Source organism: Labrus mixtus, chromosome 19, assembly GCF_963584025.1.
Source record: "Labrus mixtus chromosome 19, fLabMix1.1, whole genome shotgun sequence".
Lineage (NCBI taxonomy): Eukaryota > Metazoa > Chordata > Actinopteri > Labriformes > Labridae > Labrus > Labrus mixtus.
This window is the reverse complement of record NC_083630.1, coordinates 15,206,801-15,221,174: the sequence shown is the minus strand read 5'-3', so window position 1 is coordinate 15,221,174 and position 14,374 is coordinate 15,206,801. Positions and strand designations below refer to the sequence as shown.

Genomic DNA, 14,374 nt, shown 5'->3' with positions numbered 1-14,374 from the left:
AATGGTGAAAAAAAGAACACAACATCAATGTCTGTACATTACAATGTGAACTGTGATGTTCGCGTGTGTGTGCTGCAGAGAGGCGGGGGGGGGGGGGGGGGGGGGGGGGGGGACTACCTTGAAAGAGCTGTGTACGAGGGTTTCGTCCAGGTCGATCACCACACAGTTCTTGCCGTAGTCTGCTATACTGACCTCCTGCAGGAGGAACTTGGCTGGAGGCTGCAGAGACAAATGGAAAGCGTTTACAATATTATACAGATGTTCAATACATGGAGGGAAGCGGCTGCAAAACACGAACACACTCATACTCAGACGTACGATGAAGGCTTAGTTGAGATTGTTGGAGGTGATCACTCTGGGTGACAGCAGCGTAACACTCCACTGCATCACTGACACTCAGGAGGATGTCACTTAGCTTCTGTTGAAGGTTGACTCGGGGCTGAGTAATCAAGGAAACGATTGTGAAGGACTCTTAATTGCTCTGTTATTAATACAGTAATGAAGCATCTGTGTAGCTGATATTTTTAACTGTCTTGTTGTGGTTCTATTTGTGGTGTGACTATAGGAGTCCCTGCTGATATTTCCTGTATGACCTCATGTTGACTGAGCTCTGCGACTAACTGTGTTGCCTTTAGGGTCAGTGCGAAAAAAAGGGAAACGCTTATGTCCTTTCCAAGCAGGCCTGGGGTTACAGACAGGCACAGGGCAGATGGTGCACTGTAGGGGGCACGCGCACACACACACACACACACACACACACACACACACACACACACACACACGACCATGCATTCTTGCACACACACAAATCGATCTAGAGGTGAGGAGCAAGGACTCTGTCGATCCTACACATACGAACACTTGTTCTGCTGCTTCCTGTATTTATGTGTGTTTCAGTGTGTTTCGTCCCCTTTCTTTGCACGCTGATGCGTTTCCTGTGAGCAAGGACACTTAATGACATCCTGTCAGGCCGTGATGAATGTGATTTACACATGCAGGTCGAGCAAAGAAAGAAGGACTGACTAGGACCTTGACCTTTTCAACAGGAAGCTGCACTATGATTACCACAGCCAAATGGTGCTCTCGTAAACTGATTGGGCTCAATGTTCATTTTTATCCTTGATCAGTGGGAAGCTGACATATTTAAACACACATGCTTTAAATCATCTGTAGAAGTAAGTGTGATGACATTATTTCTAATGACCGTCATTATTCATTGAAACTAATCGATACACATTACATCCTGTGTTCTTCCTATGACCTGTCAGACTCCAGCTCATCTATAACAAAGCTAAACTATTTTTCTCTCTATAAAAAAAAATAATGACAGAGGTAAGCCTTACGCTTGCGTTTCAGGTTTTTTTCTTTGTTTTTGATGCACAGAATTATTATCAGTTGAACAAATTCAAGTTAAATATAAACTTATTCAAAAAGTAAACCTTTTTCTTTCTTTTCTTTTTTTACCATTTTGATGAATAATCTACTTCTTGGACTTCTACGTTATGGATGCATTTTTGCAATGTTACATTAATGAATTATCTAGCCAAGTAGTCGCATCAAATGTCCAATTCACTGTCTGCATCTCTGCCCTCAGTCATTCTACAGCTGATATACAGCAACAAGACAAGTGGACTAGTTACAAGCCTAATGACCCTTTAAGTTTAAAATGTATTACATTATGGTTAGTATTGTTTGCAGTTTACTATTACATACAAAGGTGACCATTTTGCAACAGTAAATATATAAAACACCTCTAATCATGTGAACTTTTTTTTAGGACTGCAGAGCGGAAGATTTTGTAGAAAATCAGCATTTAACATGACAAAAAACTGATTTTGCATTTCAACTTAAAATCCTATTTTTTCTGTATTTTTTTTTTTTCTGTTGTGTGAAACATTTTCCAAACAACATTTTTCCAGGGCATAAATAGCAGGAGACAACTCATATGAAAACAACAACACAATTATTTTTCCATATTAGCAGCATATTGTTTGCACAGGAATATCCAGACGTTCAAATTAACAGTTTTCTAATTCAGTTTAAAGCGCTAACACTTTGTGATATCTGCTATGATCACATTGTCCCATAAATAATTTTTTAAAAACTATTTCCTGTTCATGCATAATTCTTCTGTTTGTTGTACTTATCAGTTCCAACTTATCCTAAAATAAAAAGCTAAAAGCTAAACTTAAGCAGGTTAATAGACCCCTTCACATGACCTTTGATCTCCATTAAACTAAAACATAAGGAGTCCTTCATTATAACTGCTGAGCAGAGAGGGTCACAGTAAAGCGTGGTCGTCGTCTGCGTACCTGTGTGTTGTCATGTATTTGCTGTGGAGCTCTCTTGGTGGTCTACTTTTCTGATGATGCTTCTCACACTGCCTAACAATAAAAGAGTGACGCACATGAATCCTGTCCCAGTCAGCTTGAGTTATTTAAGCCGCCTCTCTGAGTCCTCACACAGTAATGGAAAAAAAAAAAAAAAAAAAGGCAGACCTGCTCGCGATATGCACTTCCAGCCTTTGAAGGGAGGTGCTGGGGTGGTGTAGTTTAAAGCTTGGCTGCCATGTGGGATGCTGTGAGTGTGAATATTCTAAATTACAGTAAACCACAGGCACCACACAGATTCCAGAATAGCCAAATGAATAGCAGAGTCAGCGCAAACAAAGCAGTGATCAGATAAATTCTGCTTTCTGAATGTCTGATGACGTACGAGGAAATAATACGAGGTTCCTAGCAATAGGTATGACCCCTTGGTGCAAGTGCCCGATGAAATCTTCCTCGATAAGGATACTAATTTAATCTTTTTTTTTTTCCCCAAGACCTTTCATCCATGTGTGGATCCAAACAGCGGCTGTAAGGTCTGGAGTAGAATTCAATACATTAGGTCTAAAAGGGAAATGAACCTGATATTCTGTACAAGTGAAACATGTGACAAACGGAGATGAAGTCAAAGCCACAAATGAATCAAATGAACAAGTTGTTAAAACGTCTTTCTACAGATTGAGAGAGTGCAGGGTAAGAAGGATGAAGGAGAACAGTGAAAGCCTCAGGATTTTCAGTGCCAAATTACAACTGAGGGCAACAAAAAAACAATCACCTTTGTGTCAACATCCACATTCGGCAAGAATGATGAAGCACAGCAAACAGAGGGAAAGGAGGTTACTGTGATGGAGCGGGGTGAAGAAAAATGGATGATAATAATAATACATACACTAGGGATGGGGATGACCTGGACCTGGTCACACTGGAGAAAACAAAAAGAGAGAAAAAGAGAGACAGAGTGTGAGAGACATGGGGTGGAGGAGAAAAAAAGAGGCAGGCAAGTAGAAAAAAAAAAAAAATCCTTGCAAGGAAGAAATCGACAACATCAATACTGCAATCAAGAAATGCACTGAGAGACAACAGAAAGAGAAGGACAGAGAAAAGGGAACATGCTGTGATAGAAAGTGAGAACAACTTGCACAAAAACAAACAGAGCTGCCATAGTAACAAATATGGCTGCCCAGAAATCCAGCAGCAGTACAGCTGGGAGGGACTATGGGACGGGCCCAGCCCAAAAAAATCTGCCTTACACTATATAGCGAGCCTTTTTTTTTATAGGAAGGTTCACAAGGTTTGCTCTTGATAAGTTTGACTTATTTGTTTAAAAAAAAAAAAAAAAAAGGGGGCTCCGAAATGGGTCGGCACTGACCTTGTGTACGGTGTGTGTAAAGGGCCACACATTCCTCCCGTGGATGAGACATTTGCAGGTAAACAGGAGTAGAAATGTGACAGGGGTTCGCTCCACTTTTAGCCCTGAGTACCTGCCTTGGCAGCAGAAAGCCCTGTTTGTGGAGGAGCTCTGGCTTTGGTGCCTTTTCCGCGGCCAGAACATTCGCTTCACACATCCCCACTACACTGGCTGGAGTGTGTGTGTGTGTGTGTGTGTGTGTGTGTGTGTGTGTGTGTGTGTGTGGGTGTGTGTGTGTGTGTGCTAGAATTGAGGCGAAGGAGGAGGCGTGGGTCTTAGGCAATCCATCACAGCGGACACATACAAGGCCTACTTTATTGGGATTAAAGAAGCGAGCAGTATGTGAGCGTACATGTGCTGCCACGGGTGTATGTGAGCTTATACAGAAAGAGCAAGTGTGTGTGTGTGTGTCTGTGTGTGTGTGTCTGTGTGTGTGTGTGTGTGTGTGAGCTTTTCAGGGTTCTGTGTGTTATTCTGTGTGTAGGCAGATATCGAAGAATGCAAGATGGGAAGCGAGCCCGTATTTTCAAGCAGAGGATGGTAAACAACCTCTGGGTTCAACGGGTTTGAAGCAGCTGGAAAAATGTGTGGAGGGAGCCGAGTGAGGCTCTCTACAGGGGAAGGCAAACTCCTTAACAAGCCCTCGGTAACTAAACAAACGTTACACATTACTGGACCACTCCTGTCAAACTAGGATTTCTATCATAAATCAACAAATCCCCCCCCCCCCAAAAGGTTTTTTTTATTTGTTTTGCTTTCGGTCATGAGGATGCAAATGTTGTGTAATTTGGATTCTGGCCAAGCATGATTTAAGAGCCTCACCTTGGGAGGGCTGCCATTCTCCTCTGGCGGAGGAGGTAGAGAAAGTGTCTTGTTGTTGGCAGGCGGGGCCTCCACGTGGTAGTCATTGTAGTTTCGGAAGCAGCAGAAGAAGGGGCTGAAGATGCTGCGGCTCCGGTGCTTCTTTAGGCTGCTGTTGGATTGTGAAACTGGAAGAAGAGAATGAAAAAAAAAAAAGATAAGACAATGAGCAAGGTTTTAGCCTACTGTTTAGCGATGTGCTACCAAGTGGTGGACGAAGATGAAGCAGTACAAGCAAAAGTCTCCTGTATAGCATTAAAGTATAACATTTTAAGACACACACATTTAACGTAGCTAGCCTGATTGTGTTCCGAGAAGTTAAGCTAATAACACCACCTGAAACAAGGAAAAGGTGTAACTAAATATCTACTATTTTCTACAAAGTAAACAAGATAAGAAGTGCTAGTTTGTGAGGTTTGTGCACTGCTTTAAATTATTGTATAGTCAAAAAGGGAACAATCAGCTTTTTTTGTCTTTGGGTTAAGTAGCTAGCTTAGCTAACCGCCTTATCGCTTTATATGCGATTTTTTTTTTTCATCCAGCAGATGTCGCCCCTTGAGCACCAGCATGAAACCAAAACAACTTGCGGTGCATTGTTGTGTTAGCATGCTAATGCTAGTGATCTTTATTATGCTCGTATCTTCACACTGCATGTAAATTTACCTGAAATGAGCGTGATCTAGAAACACAGTTAAGCAGTGAGTACAGTAAGTTATTCTTCTTTTCTCTAGTCCCTCAATTAAACAACTTTTATACACAAGGGGAGGAGTCATCCGTCGTCCCGGCGATGTAAACAAACTGAAGATAGGACTCTGAAAACTCGGAAAACATCACAGACAGTGGGACTCGGGTGTTACACCCATTGTAGACAGTCATGACTCACAGAGTTATTTTCAGAGGAGATACTTGATTTATATTATATTTAAGTGTGAAAAATCGCATATAAAGCCTTTAAAGATGAGAAAGTAGCGTTGCTTTTTTATCTATCTCAGTAATAACAGCTTCATTTACTCAGGTCAAAAAAATTCAACAAAAGGAACCCTATTATTAGACTATCATATATCTTATATGTTTTAATTTTGGTGTTGTTTTATGAACTTCAAATCCCTGAATGTCCGGAAATTTGTTTTGATGTTGTGTGTAGAAAATATTACCTATTTAGCCTAATAATAACTATTTGTATCCAGTTTATCATTCTTTTGTGTAAACTACAATTGCACAGCTGTCATTTTTTAGTAGAATATCTCAAATATTTCCCTTTTACATTTAAATGAGGAAAATCTAAACACCTGAGCTTATATGTGTTCATTTGCTTATCATTGCTACCCCCCCCCCCCCACCCCACCCCAACAAAAAAAGACACTTCTTGAAACCAAAAATGGCCTCTCATCGTAATCCAAGTCATCTCCCCTCTTTCAAGAAGTTAAAGTGTTTAAAAAGCCTTGTGTTAATGAATAAAATCTTCTTAAATCAAATCCCCGAGGCGATGCTCACAGTTGCCGAGACTGTGTCACATGCATCGTCACATCGCGGCGACAGAGGGTCTCAGATGCATGTCGTAGAAAACACTACAGTGAGGCATCGGTTCACGCGATAGGGAGCAGAGGGACAAAAATAGCCATCGTCTGCGTGCCCTCAGAAAGGAAGTGGAGTTAATTAACATTGAGAATTAAGGAGAGAGGAAGATAAGGGATCTTTGTATCAAGGACGTAAAAGATTACGTTTTACATTCAAAGACCCTGAAGACTTCAGTAACAGCATAGAAGTGAAGAGGTTTCTGTTATTTGACTAATGATGAAACCTAGATTCACATACTACGGCAGGAAGGTTGAACAGTGGCTGAATGCTGCAGAGCTCGGGGGAGAAATCAACATACACACATATAGGTCCCTGGTTACATCATCTTCTCTGTCTCTGAAGCCCGTGGCCTACTTTCACACTGACAGAGGAGAAACAAGCAGGCACGCAAGGTCTGTACACCTGTAACAAACGTTCTGTCACAGATTAGGATTTTTTACATTTGGTGTCGTTGAGGGCGAGGGGATATAAATAGAAAAACTTTGGCAGCTCCAGCACAAAGGCTCAAATCTGACAGCACAGTTCTCCCGAGAGGTTGCTGAAGTTGAATTTCTTCCAGTTTAATTGCCTTAAAGGTTTTTTTTTTTTTTTTCAGACTTGGAAATCCCAAATCTGTTCAGGACTTTGAAGTGTCCACCAAACTGACTTCAGCTGGAGTCGTCATTTTGGTGCCTCGGAGGGGCCGTCACACAGTGTCCCTGTTTGCCGCACGTCTTGTTAACGTGCTCATACAGCCGTGTGACATAGGCAGCCCAGTTAGCCATGCATACTGAGGCTGTTCACAGCCTGTTTCGGAGAGACTTCAGATTGATGCCTGGAACTGTCCTCTGGTTGCTCCGACAGGATCTGACAGGCTGCGGGCAGTTCTTCTTTTGTACTCTGTCTTTGTAGTCTGTGACTTACAGGGCCTCTTCCTGATAGATGCGCCTGAGAAGCATCACTTCGGTAACCAATGGTTACTGCATGGGCATATGAAATACTTTGACAGAAACTAAAACCAAAGACATTGTTCCTTTCAACTTTATTGTATGTTTGTTACTTTTGTTAAGACTCGATTTCAGTTAAAGACTTTTTTTATGAAGCGAACAAAAGATGTTTTTGATGATCAAGTTTTTTTTATTTTGTTAATGTGCGTTAACAGCAATAACACTCTGATCTTACTATTTTTTTATGTGTGGTATTTGTTAGTTTTGTGTGGTGTATTCACTGGGATTGCAGTTGCTGCTGTGGTGGTGTAATTTCCTGCAAAGGATTAATAAAATACCCATCTATCTATCTACCTATTCTACAAAGTAATAAAGTCTGTCTCTCTGAAACATCAGCCAGATATACTTTTCACATCCTAACAATGGAAAGGTTGTTCTAATAAGTGGCTTGTAAAGCATCGCCAAAGTATTGATTTACTATAACAAAATGAGTTTAGACTGGTAAAACTTGTCATTAAAAGATTTCAACAGAAACAATGTCCAAACTATTATATTTCTAAAATTAATTAAAAGAAATATTTGATGAAAGTTGTGGGCTATGGGCACCGCACCGGTCGACTAAGGCTATTTCCTGCATGTCATTCCCCACCCTCTCTCTCTCCCTGATTTCTGACTATCTGCTGTCCTATCTCCAAATAAAATGCATAAAAAGCCCAAAAACAAACCTTTAAAAAAAAAGAAGAAAGTGGTGGGTTTCATCAACTTCATTCTTTTTCATTGTATGTATGTATTGTGAAATTGCAGAAACCTGAGAAGCATCTTCAATTTAAATGAAAAACTATCAAGAAGTAAAAGAAACGGTTTTAATTAGTTAAATTCCAGAGGGAACCCGAGTCCTCCCTCGTTCTAGCCTCAAGTTGGCACTTTGATGTCATCCTTCACTCCTCCATTTTGAGAGCGACTACATTTTCCCGCCCTGGTCTTCTGCCCTGAAACGACAGCTCCGAGAAAAGCAGGTGGGAGTAATAGAGGGAGAGAGCTTCCAAACAAACAGGAGAGAAGGGCGTAGAATGGGTGGGGAGAGTTACTGTGGCGAGACAGCCTATACTTGGGTCTGAATCATACTCCACCCCCTCCTGCACCACCACCACCACCACCCTACACAAACAGAGCCTTCCTTTCTCCCTTTGACACAAACAAACACACACACACATGCAGAATCCATGTTTAGAGAGAGGGCCACGTGTACAGTGATCAACAAACAGCAGATTTTAAAGAGCGACACAACAATCAAACTTTGTTCGTTCAGTGTCCTTTATCGGGATTGTGAATTAAGTTAGCCAGAAGGAACTGCCATCGTTAGCCGTTTAATCTTTACGATTAAAGAGCAACCTTTCCCTTACACAGAGAAAGATTCAAAAGGCAAACAATAACCATTAAGTAGACTCAGAGTTTGTGTTGAGTGACTCGGTAGGATTTTTAATTTAACATTCACAGTTAGTCAGTGGTGTGCTCGTCTTTTGAGTCAAGACAAGTTCTTATGACACACTATCTTTAGCCATATTTCATCATGAAAATAAATAAATGAACGAATGAATAAATAAACTCAGTATTGAATGGAGCTGAATATCGGATGTTCTGTAAATAAAAAAAAAAAGAAGTAACATTTCTTCTAAATTGTCAGAGTTGTGGTTTCTATTAATGAGCGATTCTCTTGGTCAAAGTCTTGGTGAAGGGTGAAGGGTGGTGCATTTAAGTGGTTTTATATAACAAAAGGTCTCTGAAGAGAAAGAGAGAGAGAGAGAGAGAGAGATGTTAGGCAGAACCTGCTGCCTCTTTAGAGCACACGTGCACATTATTTACTCACTGAAAACACTTCATTTGATCAGCCCTTGAGGTGAGCACTACGATATCAGCCCTTTAATTCAGTGCCCGTCTCACCGCTCTGATAGGTCATGAGGTAAGAGTGCTATTGTAGAAAGTAACACGTCGATCAGAACCAGCCAGGCCAGAGCTGCCCGTCACATGTTCAGGCGAAACCGCTAACAGGGCCGGAAGAGGCGGAAAATGCAGGAAATTCTCAGCATTCCTGACAGGAAGAGATAATCACCCCGTGACCCGCAGCGTGGAATAAAGCTAAGCTCCAAGAGGGAACGTGATCCCCGGCTTAGCTTGAGACGTTTTTGAGGTGGCCTCCTTTACTGTAGCACATAGAGTACGTGAGCAGTCTAAACACAACATGCCACATTTAAAATACCACAGCGTGTTTAAGTTTAGCAGCTGCTTCTCCCTTTACGGAGGAGGCTCAAGGGTTTAAGTCAGGACACTCTACACTCTTGAGCCAAATGCATTATGGGAAGATGCTAAATGTTTATTTTAATTTTATTTTAAGCAAAATATTATTTATGTTGTGAACAATGTCCTCATTAAGTTGTTGATGAGATCAATAATGTACCATAGTATAAAATATCAGCATAACAAAGCCAGATTTGACAAAATACACAAGTTGTCCCATAATCACACAGGCTTTAAACATGTAGCCTGTGTTGTTACAGCGTGCTGTCAAACTACAACACACTGACAGTGTGACAGTATCATAGTATTTCAGTGTGTTTTCATACCGTGTTGTTCTTTCATTATCAGAAGAGCAGTTCGGAGGTATTCTGCATAGTTCTCAACATGTCAGGTCCCATTCTCTACATAAGGCTGCACAACTACAGCAAGAAAGCTACAGACAGCTAACTAAGGGTCCTTTAACATTTTTTTTTACCAGATTAACTTTTTTCCATGTTAATTTTTCTGAATTGTGTGTTTAAGATGCGCTTCATTGGATCAGATCACGGATTAAAGTCACAACATTTTATCATGTCATTGAAAAATGACATTTGCTCGCCTTCACTTTGTCAACAACAGACTAAAGAAGGCTGTCGAATAACGTCACTATCTTTAAGCTAACTGATTGTTGATAAATGGATACAGGGTGAGAGTGAATGGAGACAAGTCAAACCAACCGTTTGACCGGATCCCGACCCTAAAGACTCGGCACATCGGGATCACGGACTGTGGCTCCATTGCACTTGAAGTAAACAGGTGCACGTGACGGCTTTCGACTAAGTCACACCCACATTTAGGCATATTCTGTGTTTAACAGTTGATTCCACTTTTATTGTCAAATTCCTTCAGCGTTTTCCACATTATTGATATCACATGGACATATCACTACTGGCAGCATTTCTTGACTAACTGGTGGAAGAAGTTATCTTATTGCTGTAGGGTAATATGTCATTACATCGTCTTTTACTGACTAACAGTGATCATGACCAAAAGGAATAATATTCAAAACTAGTAATTCAAAGTTGTATAAACTAAAATGATTAAATTGTATACGTAGGTGTCAGTAGTGCTTGTGAAAGGCATTTAGCTGCAGCAGTTAGTTGACCAGCCAGGCAGGTAAAGTGTACACTACCTGTGGGGCAAGAAGGTGAATGTGAGAACTATCCATGTGAAGGTGCACCTTAAATAATTCAGATGGAAAACACGCTGGTTTAAAATGGAGCAACCGGGTACTTAACATACACCAAAATAAACCGCCTGGAGTCGAAGGGATTATCATGCTATCTCTGCAATACAAAGCTACAGTTTGAGAAGAATCCTTCATGAAGAAACATTCACGGCACAGAGACAGCAACAGTCAAAAATGACATGCTGGAGCCCTGCCATAGCCTCGGGCAGTTGGTACGATTTCACAGATTTTTTTAGCCTCCTCCCCTCACTGAGATTGTGAGTGTGGGGCGTTTGCATCAAAAGTGGGACCAGCTGTCTGGGGGGCTTATATAACACCACGTCAGATAAAATACTCATTCTGCCGCAGCTAAAACAGAGAAGCAGACTGTGCACACGCTTACACTGACAGGTAATCCACTGTAGCCTGTACACTAAGATGTAATGTCTGGTTGACAACAGTCGGAGGTCAGGCGAGATTTAACTGAAGAGGAGGTTGTTTCTGCCTGCTGCTAGCACTAACAGCAACACACAACAGCAAGAGGAAGTCCTTATTCTGCACGGTGTCAGCAAAACAACACCATGGACGGATCCCGGCAGTAGCACATTATACCTAAAATAATATTACGCTAAGAAATGAATCACTTTTTCTTCAATTATGAATCTGTTGAACTATGGTTGATGTCCATATTGATGACTTAAAAAAAAGGTCGTAACAACTTTTATTTGTCTGCCAGCAGCATGAGAACACACTAATAGTTCTCTTTCACCAGCCGAGTGCGCCATATGGATTACAACAAGCATCATCACCCTCCAGAGTGTCAAGCGGTGATGCACGTACATGCACACTTACTTTCCAGTGGGTGACCATCTTGTCTTCATTATCAAGTGTTTGATCTGCATTTGAGGGATCAATTTATCTAAATCTATCGGTGTATCGGTACCGGCCTTATAAATTCATATCAGTCGGGCCCTAATACAATCACTATTAAAGTTACTGTCCATCCATTAGGCAACTGTTAAATCCCTTCTTAAGAATCCCCCATAAAACAATTCATTTAAAAGAATGAATTTAATCAAGAACAGACTATTTATAGTTTCCATACAAGAGTTAATCCCACCGAGAGAGGACACGGTAATTACAACAGATCCGCTTCCAAAATACACCAAAGAGCATCTGCTTCACAGCAGACTTCAACATGTGTCTGCTTACACTCACATCTACAGACACACACACACACACATGCATGCACGCACAAACACACACACATATACACTCACACACACACACACAGAGAGCAGATATAAACAGCTGAGCGGAGTTAGGTTGTGTCAGATGAGCTGAGCCTGACACCTCAGTTCAGGCTGTGTGTGCTCACTGTGTTGCGCTCCTTGGTGGGTTATGTGTGAGGCCATTAAGGCAATAATAGCACAGTATGATAAAATAAACTCCCGTTAAGCCTCCTTACTTCCCAGCAAAGACAGCTGAGCCTCCTGTGAAACTTACAGCCTGTGGAGGTACAAACAACGATAGCAGATGCCTTTAGTCACAGTGAGCGACCCTCAGCTGCCCTTCTGGCTTTATTTCCCTACTTCTCCTGGAGGATTCATATCAACATATACATCCTACATGACCTTATATAACTGGCATTCACTCAGCAACCCAGTTATAATAGAACAAGTCAATACCCACGTTTCTCAGCTTGTTCCCATGTTGTTTTAGGAACTAATTCTCCCCGATGCTGCTTTGAACCCTGACACAGGGATGTGAGTGGGTTTGCCCTGCTTTTTCTGCCTCAGCTGTATAGCAGCGTAGGCGCTGTGGCGGCGTTGCCAGTCGGCCTGAAGGCCCCCGGGGACGACTGTTGCTGCTGCTTCTGCTTCTTGAAATGATGGAGATGACAGGCGCGGGGGAATTAACCCACAGAGAGCTCAGGGAGAAATAATGAGGGAGATCTGACTATTCTGCCAGAGTTATGCAACCGGCAGCAACACAGCCCACGTTGTTTGGGACTTCATTATTTATATATCTTTTTATATTCTCATCCACAACTGAGTGCTCACTGCCAGAGGCTCAATGACTGATGGGAAATCCTTTTATTGCCTGTCTGTTGGTTAAAACAAGTTAATCAAATTAACGTCAGATAAAAGTTAAGGCTTTCAGTCTTTCGGCCTGTCTTGAATATGGGCGTGCTTGTTCACTTGTTGACCATAAAGGATGCCGTTTGTGCAGCTGTACAATTGATTCTGGATGTTGATCCAGCAGGGATTTAAGAGTGGAATGTAAAGAGATTTTTCAAACATTTCAGTATTGATCTTCCATTTATTCTGGGAACCATAACACACAGCTTAATAAAAAAAAGTATGCTCAAAGTCATGGCAGACGCTGACGCATCATGACTTTGAGTCTATAACTCAGGTCAAGCTCCAATAGCACTGGGCCCTACATTTCCCACAATGCATCTAACCCATGTCTAAAGACTATGCTGTAGACTTGAGGTCTGTAAACTGAAGCCAATGTGGAAAAATCCTTCACCTGCATTTATCTATAAGACAAATAGTTACATTTACACCATCACCAATAAAGCTGGCCATGCTTTAAAGCACAGCTACCCTGGGATTAACAAGTTGCAACCAAGATCACATCAATCAGACTATAGGCATGCCAATGTGTATCCAACATTTTTTCCAAAAACAGTCCTTTTCTAGCTCTTAAAAACCAAGATGGGGACAGTAAGATGCCCAATTAATAGCAAGAAAAAAAAGTCCAAATCCTTAAAACTTCTCCCCCTTAGTCAGAAACCATTATGACATCATCAGAGTTATTTTTTGTCAGACTCATTAAGAGCCACAGAAAACAATGCACAACTGTTTTCCCAGCCCGAGCACCATCATGAGTAAACCAACCATACTGCGCGTTCTTCTGTTAATCACAGTCATTTAAATGATTACTCTGAATGTAAAGGGAGTAAACAAGTAGGTCACGCATCTGTGTGTTTTGTTGCGTGAGCGTGTGTATTGCTGCCTGCTACAGTTTCCCACGCCTCTGTTCTCTATGAGGTGTTCTCTCCATTGCCATGCACAGCGTTTCCTACCTGAGCCACAGTCCAACAGTATTCAACTCAGGAGAGACCCCAAAACAAAAAGATTCTCTTTCAAAGCCTCCAATGTTTGTATTTGCTTGTCCCTTGCTCATTAAAAATGCATGGACCTTTTATACTCTTCTGTCAAATATCACACAAACTGGCATGCAGCTTAATTCAGGAGAGGTGACAGAAAATCTTTATGGACAAAACATGATCTCCAGTTTAGAAAGCCAATTACTGTTGATGAATGCCAGGCTGAGGAGGGCAAAATATGCACAAAGGCCGCCGCCTTGTCAGAGCCAGGCCGGGAAGCCCACAGATGCTCGTCCTTGACACAAACACATGTTGTCTCTTCTTCACTGACCCCTAGCTTCGTCTGACTGTATTGATCTCTTTTTGACAACCTTCATTTCGCTGGACGGATGCTCAATTAATCCTGGCTTGTGGCCTGTTAAGGTCAGGCTTTAGAGCCGCACCGAGGCGGCCGCAGACATGTGACATGTGGCCCTGGAGTTTGGAACATGAGAGCAAACTTCTCTGGTTTTCAGCCATTTATTGCTTGAGTCAAGACATACAGAGAAGGCAGAGTGATGTAATCCCCCAACAATACTGTTTACATTGGAGTACAACAAGGCAAGCTTGCACCAGAGAAACCAGTCATTTGTCTTCAATGAGTTTGAAGGCTAA

The 14,374-nt window shown here is 41.7% G+C and overlaps 1 protein-coding gene across 2 annotated transcripts in view; it reads right to left on the bottom strand.

The window, feature by feature from the left end:
* The window catches only part of ctdspla (CTD (carboxy-terminal domain, RNA polymerase II, polypeptide A) small phosphatase-like a), a 33,028-nt gene that overhangs the window by 9,990 nt on the left and 8,664 nt on the right, over positions 1 to 14,374 (bottom strand). Inside the window, exons 2-4 of one of the 2 annotated variants that reach the window (XM_061064144.1) lie at positions 4,558 to 4,724; positions 3,217 to 3,249; positions 118 to 219 (exon numbers count right to left, since the gene is read on the bottom strand). In XM_061064144.1, coding sequence (XP_060920127.1) covers positions 118 to 219; positions 3,217 to 3,249; positions 4,558 to 4,724 — 302 coding nt within the window. The remainder of the gene's footprint in view (positions 1 to 117; positions 220 to 3,216; positions 3,250 to 4,557; positions 4,725 to 14,374) is intronic. The other variant, XM_061064145.1, reaches the window with a different exon arrangement.